The 13,087-nt window shown below is 37.7% G+C and overlaps 1 protein-coding gene across 1 annotated transcript in view; it reads right to left on the bottom strand.

Moving 5' to 3' along the window:
* Positions 1-13,087, bottom strand: part of LOC105549293 (mannosyl-oligosaccharide 1,2-alpha-mannosidase IA) — a 196,259-nt gene that overhangs the window by 7,069 nt on the left and 176,103 nt on the right. The window contains exons 10-12 of the mRNA XM_011993763.1: positions 8,570-8,685; positions 4,488-4,707; positions 3,221-3,393 (exon numbers count right to left, since the gene is read on the bottom strand). Of these exons, the coding sequence (XP_011849153.1) occupies positions 3,221-3,393; positions 4,488-4,707; positions 8,570-8,685 (509 nt within the window). The remainder of the gene's footprint in view (positions 1-3,220; positions 3,394-4,487; positions 4,708-8,569; positions 8,686-13,087) is intronic.

The following is a 13,087-nucleotide window of genomic DNA, read 5'->3' as shown; positions in this document are numbered from 1 at the left end:
TAATTATAATATATTAATAATGTTAAATATTATTTCTGTCAGGCAGACTTGCAAGTGCTTGAACATCTGTGATTAATGGAGTGCTGTTAACCCACAAAAGAACTCCCTAGTGTTGTAGTGCTGGATTATATACCTTTTCATATCTTATTTGACATTATTATTAGAAATTTAAGACACAGAAAGCAGGTTTCTCAAGTGTATCAGTGAAAGAAGGCTGGGAAGGGAGTGCTTTGTTAGAAGATAGGAAGACGGCTTACAATTTACAAACTGAAAGTATGGGTGAAAAAGTACAGTGCAAAGGAGATGTGACTCAATGGTAGCGAATGGAGAAGCTAACACTGACTATAATTTCAGTATAAGCCAGTTTTGTTTTTTTTTTTTTCCTTTGGAGATGACAGTCTTGCTCTGTCACTCAGGTTGGAGTGCAGTGGCATGATCTCGGTTCACTGCAAGCTCCGCCTCCCGGGTTTATGCCATTCTCCTGCCTCAGCCTCCAGAGTAGCTGGGACTACAGGCGCCCGCCACCACGCCTGGCTAATTTTTTTTTGTATTTTTAGTAAAGATGGGGTTTCACCGTGTTAGCCAGGATGGTCTCGATCTCCTGACCTCGTGATCCGCCCACCTCAGCCTCCCAAAGTGCTGGCAATTTTTTTTTTTTTAATATAAATCTACTAAAAGAACAAGTTGGACTATAAGCTGTGAAAAATCACACTGCTAAGAGAGGAAGAGAGGTTTTTGAGACACACTGCTCAGCCCTAAAAGACCACAGCTGGAAACCAGGTCAGGAGAAGAAAATCAAGGGAAATGATGGATGAGGAAAGGAAGAGATGGCAGAACGTGCTGTCTTCAGATAACTGGGGAGCTGAAATGTAGAAGGGAGATTTTTTTTCCTCTGGTACCCCCAGAGCACAGAACATTGTAAACTGTGGCTTCAAAATAAGTAACTTTCTAACACCTTCAACCATTACCAATTGGAATGAGTTAATTTAGTAGGTGATACATTCCCCTTTGCTGGGAAGTCCTTCGGTTGATAAGGAACAGCTATCTTGCAGAGATTTGGAAGGGAGTCTTGTCTTTAAGTAGAAAGCGGAATGAGGTGATTTTTAAGACCCCCTATGTTTCGATTTGGGTTCCCTTAAAAGCAAAGCATGAGACAAGGGTTGGACGCAGGATGCAGGAAGTCTGTCAGGGAGGTGACATCAGGAAGTGGGCAAGTGGGAGGAGCAAAACAGGGGCGCAAGAGCCAATGAATTATACTAAGTTACGACTGTGTGTAACGAGGCTCACTCCTGCTAGAAACCCTCTGAAGAACCATGTAGCATGCATTCCAGAATGATTCTTGAAAGAAAGAAGACTGGGATAGTTATCCATCAACTCCAAAACCTCCTTGTTTACCAGCCATTCACTCCCCAGCACTTCCCAGACCACAGCCAGCTGGCTAGGGAAAGCTCTTCCGCCTTCTTTTCCTGACATGGTTTCCAGCTGTGGTCTCAAGTGTGCATCACAACAGCCAAGTGCTGGAGGTGCTGGAGGTGAGAGCTGCTAGCATATGCGGGGCTGCTGCTGAAACACAGGAGGCCATGGGGGCGGGGGGAAATGTGCGGCCATGCCTTCGAAGTCCCAGTTTTTCTGGTTTAAAAAATGCAAGATCCTACAGCACTCCTTGCTCACCACTATAGCTCAGGTTCTAGCAGAGGTTACTGGGGGCGTCCCCAAAATTGAGACCTCAGTGTTGTGACACAGGGAAATGATTTCATGTCATATATTATGTTAAAGGGTTGACAAGAAATAAAAATCATAACACATAAACCAACCTTATGATCCCATAAACAACCAACCTCCCGAAGAACAGAGCAAACCAAAGCACCCTGTCTACCTTGCAATACAAATTTGCTTACCTCCCATTTTTGATCCCTTCTCGGTCATACATTTTGCACATTCTAACATCTATAAAATGGATGTCATAATTTAATTGGCAGTGTTATTTTTCTTAGTGGTATATAAAACAATGATGCTTCTTACTAACTATGGTGTTTTAGATTTGATGGAATACGTTATTCCTGATATTCTCAACTTAAACTGATATTCAATTCATTTGCTGGCCAATTGAAGATCAAAACAATTCGTATCATCAAAGTTTAGAAAAGCCTCAATTTTAACATTTTTTTCCAGAGGAAAAAAACTGAAATGTAAAGAAATTACAATGACTACTGATTAAATGTAATAAAACTGCCCCCTCAAAGAGAGAGGCCTAGAGAATTGCTGTTATTTAAAATGACTGATGATTAATAAGAAGACACATACTCAATGAAGAGGATAATCAGCAAGATTCACCGATGGCTTCCTAAGATATTAGTTAAATTTTACCAAAGGCAATATTCATTTTAGATTTCCTGAGAGAAGTCATTCCTCATGGACAGTTTTTAAAGATAGCTAACTTTCTAACAAAGAGTGCTAGAGAATGAGAGTGTAATTAAAGCATTTGCTTGTTCTTATCACCTGAATTCCCTTCCACTCCTTGCGGAATAATAACTCTTACAATTAGACAGACATTGTTAGATGCATATCCTGCAGGGTGTCTCCTCAGGCATTTGGCACACAAAGCATTCACTAGATTAGTTTAGGAAGGAGATATACCATCCTGGGCAGGAAGAGACCCAAGAGGTGACAGACAATGAAAATAATACCCTGGGCAGATGGAAAGCTTACAGATATTCCAAGAAACCTGAGGCTGGTGAAGGAATATCCTTATACAAAGTAATTCTTCTATAAGTGCTTTCTAAAAGTTAGATCTAAGTAGCTATTTACTCTAAGTAGAAGCATATACTAGCATTTTAAAGCTCAAAGACAGAAAAAAACATGAAGTGTTTATTGAAACAGACAGAGGTGAATATCCCCAAGCTGCCAATAACCCTTAGGTGGAATTAAGAGATCATCATTTTTTTATTAATGGGAACTTAATTTTAGACTATGCCTTTCTAGTCATCTCCTTCAATATCTAAGTCTATCAGTAGGTATATCTATATCAATGTTATACAAAGCAAAGCTGAAGCTAGGGATATAAAACGACTTCAATGAAAATACACAGTCCTAGGTGGAAAAAATCCTGGTTGAAGCTTTAAAAATTATAGAAAAGTTGATAAGCCTGATTTATAGGTATCAACTGAACATTTTTTACTATGACATTTATCTATAAGAAACATGCAAATTAAAACATCACCTCTACAGCTTCCCAGGCCCATTTCCTGTACTTTGGATCATGAGTCAGTCTCCACATATACATGTAAGTCTCCATAACTTCTGGCCGTAAGATGTAGTATTTTTCATTTTGTCTTGTAGCAATGGCTTCAACACCACCATCAAATCTGAAAGCTTCTGGTCCCAGTTTCATAACTAAAGGACATGGAATGAATGAATAAGGGTTATTGTTCTGGACAGTGCTTACAGTCAATAAGTGAAATGAAACTAGACAGTACAGTCATCCCTCAGTATCTGTGGGGGATTGGTTCCAGGACCCTCCGAGGATAACAAAATCCATGGCTCCTTGAGTCCCTTATATAAAATGGCAAAGTATTTGCATACAACCTAGGTACATCCTCCCATATACTTTAAATCATCTGCAGTTTACTTATAATACTTAATACAGTGTAAATGTTATGTAACTAGGTGTTATACTGTATTGTTTAGGGAATAGTGAAAAGAAAAATAAAATTCTATAAATGTTCAGTACAGAGAGAACCATCCATGTTTTTGGGAACATTTCTGATCTGCGGTTGTGGAACCCAGGGATACGAAGGTCTGACTGTACTTTAACAACACTGAAGAGAGATGTCAAAGTGGTCAGTTTTAAAAAAGAGTTATAAACATCATGTAATACATAAAACTCATATACTTAGAACATTTAGTCATCTAAAAGAGTCCATTTTAGAAAACAGTAACAATTTTTTTTTTTTCATTTAACCCCCATTTACTGAGCACCCACCAGGCAAGTACAAGACACCGTGGAATACCATTTGAGTTAGCCAGAAATTTAGTGGTTGACAATCCTAAGTAATTTTGCTACAAAAGGCCAGTTATTTGTACTTTGTGTTGCAAATTCCTATTTTATAAGAAGGGAGTGGGATTCATGATCTATTTCATGGGGGATGTGGAGAAGATTAACAATGGATAATACAATGCTAAGTTTCTCTTTGCAGGGAGATAGAGACCCTTGTCCAGTGTTATTAGCAGAAGCAGAAGTCAGTAAATTAGGCTGGCTTTAACTCTTTAGGGCCTGGATTTTTGTTTCTTGGCAAACTAAAGATAGATATTTTCAGGTCGAAAATCATTGCCTTTTAAAATAAAAATATACATTCCTTTATGACATTAATCACGATCATCAAGTTTCATAGGCAGAGTGGACAGTCTTTTGATGGCTGCAATGACAAAACTGCATGAAATCAAAGCATGTGGGAATAGACTGTAAGTGAAGAATAACATGTACTCACATGTTCGATTATATGATTCATGACAGGTACGGGCAATTTCAGCCCCGAGTTCAAGGTAGTGTTGGGCCATGCCTTCGGGAGCTCCATCAGCCCCGAGTGCGAACATGCCTCCTGCAAAGCAGGTCAGGTGGCCCATCTTGTGCTCCAAGAGGCCCCCTTTCCACTCCGCGATGTAAGTTAGTCCGCTGCTAGACTTGCGGATCAAATGAGTCTCAATGGCCTGTAAAAAACACTTTTTTACTATTTTGTAATCTCTTCTCAAATTTATACTAAAAATATGCCCAACATTAATAAAAAAGAGAATAAAACACAACTCCCAATCAGAGTTTGGTGTTACAAATCCATTCAACCTGAAATTACACGCTATTGCTTTCTGTATTCCTCCGCTAGCTTAGGCCTTATTAGTTTGGTTAGTCAGAATTAACACTGCTGCGCCAGCACAGTTGGTTTTGCTTGGTTCCGCGACCAAACACTTGTATTTCTCACACTCAAAAAACTTTCCCCTTCTCAAAGACAGGCCACTGTGCAGCGGTAATAGTTGTTTTGGTACATTTTCATTTCCACAGGTGGTGAAATAACACAAAGCCCAGGCCCTAAGGTGGATGAAGAACACAGCATATTTGTGCATGAGATCCAGGACGGTGGCAAAACTCTTCCTTTCAATTCTGTAGGCCTGGAGTGATCACAAAATAGAGTGACAAAGAGGAGGTGTTCTGTGGCCAGAAGACTTGGCTTCAAATTCCAGCTCTGACACTCTCTCTAATTTGTGGAAGTGAACAATTTGCTTACTATATCCCTAAATCTCAGCATCCTAATCCATAAATGGGAACGACCGGATCTCCTGATAGGACTCTGCCACATTTTGTTTATAAAGCAGTCACTAATGCAAGTGGCACGTGATAAAAGTCATTTATAAACATTTACATCTCCAATGTGGTGACACTTGAATCAAGTTCCTCTCTAATACTTCTATTAAAAAGCACACTATTATATAATGAATAAATATATATATTTTAAAAATCGGAATAAAAATCTTTAAATTTGGGAGAAATGATAATGTTTACAAAAATGATTTATAAAACATCTTTTATTTCTATCCCAGGTCTGTTGATATTCTCTTAAACTAGACAGACAAATAAAATATGCCTTATATTTTAAAAAGCAAAAATAATCTCCAATTCCTCTAATAGAAAATGCTCTCCCTGCTGCCCCACAATTACTTCATGGAAGGAAAAAGGCCATGACTGTGTCTATACCTGTACACTGCTATGAAGAGACAGGAATTTGTTAGGAAGCACATTTGGGAACAGACACAGAAAAAAACTTGTGATAGAGAAGAATGAATGAAAATGAATACACAGGAAGCTAAAACCTTTCCTACCTTTATTAGAAATAAACGAATGAAACCAAGATGGTAAGAAATAAATGAACATATTACTGTGCTCATTAACTGTGGTTAAGCTAATGTTATTGATGGTTTAGTTATTACATTAATATTTCATTCTTATTTTATGCAACTGAAGATCTTAGCTATTTATACTTCTCATAACAAAAATTGCAATAAAGTCCTTCAAGCAGATACTTGTTCATAATCCAAGAAATTATTCTTTCTACATGGCAAGAGTAATAGCTTTTGAGCATGAATTAGAGAAACATTATTACCCTGTTATGGATCCTAAATAAAGTACGATATTATTTCTGGCATGATTTGGACCAAGTTGCTACCTCTTAATAAAAGCTACAAGGAAATTCCAAGACCTTCAAAGCAGTAATTTTGTGTGGCCATGGGAAAACGCAAATAAATACAAAGAAGGATAGTTTTTAGTAGATCTACTGTGTCAAGGCTACAGATAATTGATTAGAAAAAAGGGTACTATATATTTTGTGATTTAATCCTTCTATAATTGCTTTAAAAAATTGGTTTGATGAAGGCTTCAGAATCGTAAGTGTCTGATAAGTCATCTGCCCAGGTATCATTTACCATTGTGAGTTCCTAGTGTAATCTCCAGATAGGGCCATGATAGCCAGTTGAAAGCTCAAAATATTTTGTTACTAAAATAATCAAATAAAACATACCACTCTGGGATTAAATGCTTCCCAAAATCTACTTGAAGCTACAACAGAGTAACCGTATCTTCAGTAATCAACTGTCCAGAACAATAGCGTGCAGCATCCTCCCCTTGGTTACAATAATCTTCTAAAGTACAACTTAACAGAAAGAAACTTTGCTGTATAAGACGCTGCTACTTCTCAAAACAGAAATTTAGTTGTTCTAGCTTTGCTTTCTAAGTTGAAAATATACAATGCAATGAATATTAGCTTTTACTACGAAGAGAAGCAGGAAGCACTTTGACTTCATTTGTTCTTAATGGATTTTCCTGTCAATGATTTGTCTGATTACAATATACTAAAGGTTGTGTAGGTATGGTTTTAGGAACTAGGAAGAAAATATTTCAAATAATATTTTAAAGTTGTCTTTTTTTGAACATCAAGATCTCAGAGGGCCAATTTAGGATTAGAATAATTAAAATGTCTGCCAGTATGGTGATTAGAGGATGACAGAATGGAAACTATAAAATATGGAGAACTCCCTAGATTAAAATCTGAAACCTCATAGCAGTGAGGAAAAATAAACCTAAAAGAGGCCATGTGGATCACATCCTAGTTTGCTTTTGATGTTAATCACATGCCTTTATAAAGGCTGTGCCAAATGCAGGCCAATGTTCTCACTAAGGCGCTTCTGGTTCCTGCATGGGAAGTAGTGAAGACTTGTAAAAGAAACCAATGTCATACTCAGTGCCAGAACAAAGCAAGCTGCATTTATATTTAAATAAACAAGTATGCCTATGTCAAAATAACCCAGACCTCTTGTTAGAAAGACCAATTTTATAATGGCTACATCTTTGGGATTAAAAATTTCCATTTTTTCCTATGAATTAACACTTTATTAAAAAATTTCTAAGCTGTCAAGACAAAGAAAATTTTTCTGGGGACTGAGCCACTATTTTACAACACTACTTGAGAAGCCTTGATAATAATATTAAAAGAATATATGTGTTACCACATTAAATAATCACAAAAACACCTGATTCCACTAAAAAATTTTGTTCCTGAAGAGTATAAATATTTTAGATAAAATAATTTTCTTCCTGACTTGATTTACTTTCTAACTTTATTTTCGGTTTTGATTGAGGCTTAACTGGAGGTGTTTCTTAGTTTACTTTTATACTGGCCTCCTCCTAGAGACTTTAAGTAGTTTCTAACTTACCTTACTAACTTACTGCTTGCAAATTAGTAAATGAAGATTTAAATGTAGAATGGAAATTCTTACAAATAAATCCACAGTGAATGAGTTAAAAGGAACAGGTGCTGATACAGACAAACTTTAATCTTAATTTTGGTTTGACATGTAATTTCTCTGAGGCACAGCAACTTTATCTGTAAAACTGGGTGAGTAATAGCTCAAGTACTGTGAGAGGGAAGAAAAACAACCCAACTCCACCATTTCATTTAAAGGAGCTACCCTAACACACTGCTTAGCACATGGTAGGCAATTCAACACACAACTGTTGCCTCTTCTCCACTGTAAAGAATCTTTGATACTATTAATGATCTTCCCTTAAATATGAGTTTATTCAGATTTTTATGTGTGGATTTCCTTAGAGTACTGTCCACATATCTCTGGGGACAAGTTTACTTCACATGGAGGTAGCCATTGGGACTCTCTGTCTTCTTGGGCAATTTTAACTTAGGCAATTGTCAGAATACAAATTCAGGATTTCCCCCCACATAATATAAATTGTGGTCCTAAGGAGATAATTCATATTTATGAAAGAATACGACTTTTTCAGATATGTGACTCTTAACTGAGGTTTAAACCATGCAAAAACTTTAGCTGCCCAATTAGAAATAAACATCAAATATGATTACAATTATTATGATATTAGCAGATATCGAACTCTACCTAACTGGAAGTATTTTGTAACTCATTCATGTAGTACATCACTTAGTCATTAAAACTTGATTAATATAAAGTTATAAATTAGGGCTGAGTGGCAAAGAAGATTTAAATATTAGGTTACCTGAACAGCATCAAAATACATCTTCTTAGCTTCCAGATCTGTCTTGTCAGACATTAACCAGGCCTTCAGCAAATATTCATAGAAGCTGTCTCCAAGACCTCCAACTGATACATGATCTGGAAAGAGAGGGAAATGAATTTTAGAGTGATTCAGCTTTTAATTCAGATAAAGGAGCAAAATCACATTAGCAACTAGGATGCAACCCTATGTCAACTGCAAGTCACTGTTACATTTAAATTCCAACAAATCTTTTATTTTCAGAAAGATATTCTGAAATGAGCAGATGGGCTATTAACTATTGTAACATACTCTAAATAATTACCAGAGTAGTTTTGTAAACATGGAAGATAAAAGATATGTAATCACCCCTAATTCTAAAAATCTGGTTCTCTAGTGAAAAATACCCAACTAAAATGTTCACATACATATATTTAAATACATTTTTATTTGCTTTAGTTCTGAATAATATAAAATTCTGGCAAAGCTATGAATATTAACAAATCTTTTTTAACAAGTGGTTTGTAATAAATTAAACAAGAAGCTCCTCAGGTTCATTGCCATTATTATTATTTCTAATCTCACTCTGTCACCCAGGCTGGAGTGCAGAGGCACGATGATAGCTCACTATAACCTCAAACTCCTGAGCTCAAGCGATCCTCCTGCCTCAGCCTCCCAAGTGGCTAGGACTGCAGGCATGCGTCACCACGTCAGGCTCATTTTTAAATTTTTGGTAGAGACGGCATCTCACTATGTTGCCTCAGCTGATCTACAACTCCTGGCCTCAAGCGATCCTTCCACCTGGGCCTCTCAAAGAAGAGGGATTATAAGCATGAACCACTGTGCTCAGCCTATTATTGTTTGATAAATTTTCTAGTGCTATGAATCTGAAGGGTCAAATACCTATGGGACAGGGGCAGTCAGAAAGAATATGGGGCAGAAGAAGTTTTTCCTCCTAATACTCCGTTCCTACAGTCCACCTTCACTGCCATTTATCATGCCGGACCCACTACATGTATTATCAACAATCTCACAACTGTAGGATAGGTATCCTCATTTTTTTTTTCTTTTTTTTTGAGACAGAGTCTTGCTCTGTCACCAGGCTGGAGTGCAATGGCGTGATCTCAGCTCACGGCAACCTCTGCCTCCCAGGTTCAAGCGATTGTCCTGCCTCAGCCTCCCGAGTAGTTGGGATTACAGGCACCCGCCACCACGCCTGGCTAATTTTTGTATTTTTAGTAGAGACGGGGTTTCACCATGTTGACCAGGCTGGTTTCAAACTCCTGACCTCATGATCCGCTCGCCTCAGCCTTCCAAAAGTGCTGGGATTACAGACATGAGCCACCACACCCGGCCCAGAGTTCTAATGACAGTGCTCCTTCAATCTGTTCCCCACATTAATGTCAGAATAGCCCTCTTAATATGTGAATGTGATTACCCTTTACTCGAAGCCCAATCCTGTGTGTTTGGTGCCATGCAAAATCTCAATCTTCTCTATGCCATTCAGTCTGGCTCCACTTGCTTTCTGCTCACTTGCTATACAGCCCTTCTTTTGGTTCCTCAAAAACATCAGGCTCCATCTCATCTCAGGCAGGACTTCTATAGGCCTTGTTCTCTCTGCATGAAATGGACCCTAGGACCCCCTTCCCCTTCTTTAGTAGTTCTTACTCTTACTTCATACCTGGGATCAAATGGCACTTCCTCAAAGGAGTGTTCTCTGACAATCCCACTAGGTTCCCTTGTCACACACTTTTTGATTGCACACATTTATCACCTGCAATTTCATAATGTGGTAACATTTTCTTCTGTCTCCTCCACGAGATCATGAACCAAGAGGGTAGAGACCAGACCTATTATGTTTCCCAGTCCACCCCAGCCCCTGGAAAGTGTCTTGCCCATGGTAGGTACTCAACAAATAATTGATGAACAAAGCAAAATTCTTCTATGTCAACCTTAATAAAGGGCTGTAACTATCCAAGCTAAAGAGCCATGTTTTAAAGTAGTTAAGTATGTGATTTTCTTGTTGCAGAAAGTGTAGAATTATAGTTTAAATTTTAGTGTAAAAATATATTTTAAAAATTCTAAGTCTGATTCTTGAAGTGACATTTACAGTTTCCTAAATCAACACAGAAACCTCTGACATTTACAAACTAAATAGACTAAGTACAAACTCATCAATAATAAACCCTGTTGTTATCAACATCATTGTAGGAGACAAATGCAAGTGATGCGTGGAAAAGCAAATCCCGGGCTGGCATTGTCAAAACAACACTGACTCCATGAAGTGATAGGAAACGATGGCCAGGATCCAGACATGTCCTTTGGAGTTAAAGCAATGAGAGCTGAAAACCAACGGCCAGAAGGAGCCTGATGTTTTCCTCCCCTTGGGTTATGATTTTCTAATAGATGGAAGAAGCAAGTTTGGGTATTTGGGAATTTTTTTAAAATAAGAAAAAAGTGTTACATAAGAATACATTTGTTTTAATTAATTTTGGTATTTGCTAGTTTTCTATTTTTAAAATTTCCTGCCTATAAAAATTTCAGACAAAGGAACATAAAGGAGAAACAGGTCTTCTCATTAATTTAGCATGTCACTCACTAAGCTTCCTTCAGGCCTGGATGGCTGTTTGTTAACACAGTCCTGTGTAAACATCTTAGCGGATGTGGGGGAGAGTAGGCCTGATTTTATCAGTAGGAAAGGATCAACCTACTTCTAGAAAGAACATAATATGGTGTTTTTATGTCCAACTGCTCTAAAGGTGAGGTGTACTGTAGTCAGTCAGATATTACGCTCTTCTCTGAAGGAGTAATTTATTATCTTCTTCATAAGAATAGGTCCCATAAAAGGATTTCTAATATCTAAAAAAGAGAAAAAGCAAGTAGCAAAAGAATGCAGACAAAGAAGAATTAAAATACTCAATATCTCCCTTTTAAAATTTTTGTTGACTTCATCTGAATTTCCCTCTCTGAAACAATCCCCCAATGATGCTAGTGACACTACACATAGCTAGCTAGATTAGATACAGATAGATGGATGGCTGTTACAGAAATCAAAGGATGATAAATGCTCTGTGTACAGACATGAAACCCTGCCATCTGGCCTCAATAGTAACAAGATCAGTTCATATTATCAGTGACCAGGACCGGATACTGCCTTTCAGCCACAACTGAGGAGCAGGGGCAACTGCTAAAAGAGAACAAGCAGAACAACCATTAAAAGCAGAGGCAGGCCCAGCGTGGTGTCTCATGCCTATAATCCCAGCACTTTGGGAGGCCGGGGAGGGCGGATCACCTGAGGTCAGGAGTTCGAGACCAGCCTGGCTAACATGGTGAAACCCTCATCTCTACTAAAAAAACAAAAATTAGCTGGGTGTTGTGGTACGTGCCTGTAGTCCCAGCTACTCGGGAGGCTGAGGCAGGAGAATTGCTTGAGCATGAGACAGGGAGGTTGCAATGAGCTCACATCATGCCACTGCACTCCAGCCTGGGTGACAGAGCGAGACTCCATCTCAAACAACAACAACAACAACAACAACAACAACAACAACGGAAATATACACAAGTTGTTTTATCCCCAGTCCTCTAGTGGCCCTCAAACTGTTGAGTCTCAGCACCCTTTTGTAATCTTCAAAAGAAATGGGCACCCCAAATAATTTATGTAAGTAATTTACTACATTGGAAAATTAAAATTTTCCAATTTATTACATTGGAAAATTAAAATAATTTAAAAATACTTTTCTTATTTCATTTAAAATAATAATTACATGCCCATTAACATATAAAATTTTTCAAAAAAGTTATATTTTACAAAACAAAACAAAAAATTAGTGAGAAGACTGACACAATTTCACATTTTTGCATATCTCTTTCTTGTTTGCCTTGATAGGAGACAGTTGGATACTCATGCCTGCCCTACTTTCAATCCTTTGCTATATGTTGTTTTGGCTGTAATACATCAAGAAAAGTCAGCCTCACACAGTAATACAGTCAGAAAAAGAAAGGATATTTTAACAGACTTTTCACACAATTGTGGATATTTTTCTTTGATACTATAATAGTCAACAGGTGGTTTCTTTTTTAAAGGTTAATTGCGTTGTAAAATTAGAAATTACATCAATGAATTTTTGTATTGTTACATTAAAATCCATTGGTCTATCTTGTACTTTACATAGATTGTTTTCCACGTATGATCTTATAATGTCATGCTTTGGTCATTTGGAAAATACTGGCTCACTGAATTATGCAGATCTTTCAAATATTGACATGTTCCATTATACAATGTCAGAAAACCACATTTGTTAATATCATCATCAATCTAATAGGAAAAGTATTTGTGTCAAGTTCATGGTAGCATGTACAAGTTTTCCAAAATTCTATTTTTTTGTTGTTGTTGTTTTGTTTTTTTTTTGAGACGGAGTCTGGCTCTGTCGCCCAGGCTGGAGTGCAGTGGCCAGATCTCAGCTCACTGCAAGCTCCGCCTCCCGGGTTCACGCCATTCTCCTGCCTCAGGCTCCCAAGTAG

The sequence above is a fragment of the Mandrillus leucophaeus genome, unplaced genomic scaffold (assembly GCF_000951045.1).
Source record: "Mandrillus leucophaeus isolate KB7577 unplaced genomic scaffold, Mleu.le_1.0 Scaffold1112, whole genome shotgun sequence".
Classification (NCBI taxonomy): Eukaryota; Metazoa; Chordata; class Mammalia; order Primates; family Cercopithecidae; genus Mandrillus; species Mandrillus leucophaeus.
This window is presented reverse-complemented; position numbering and strand designations above follow the sequence as displayed.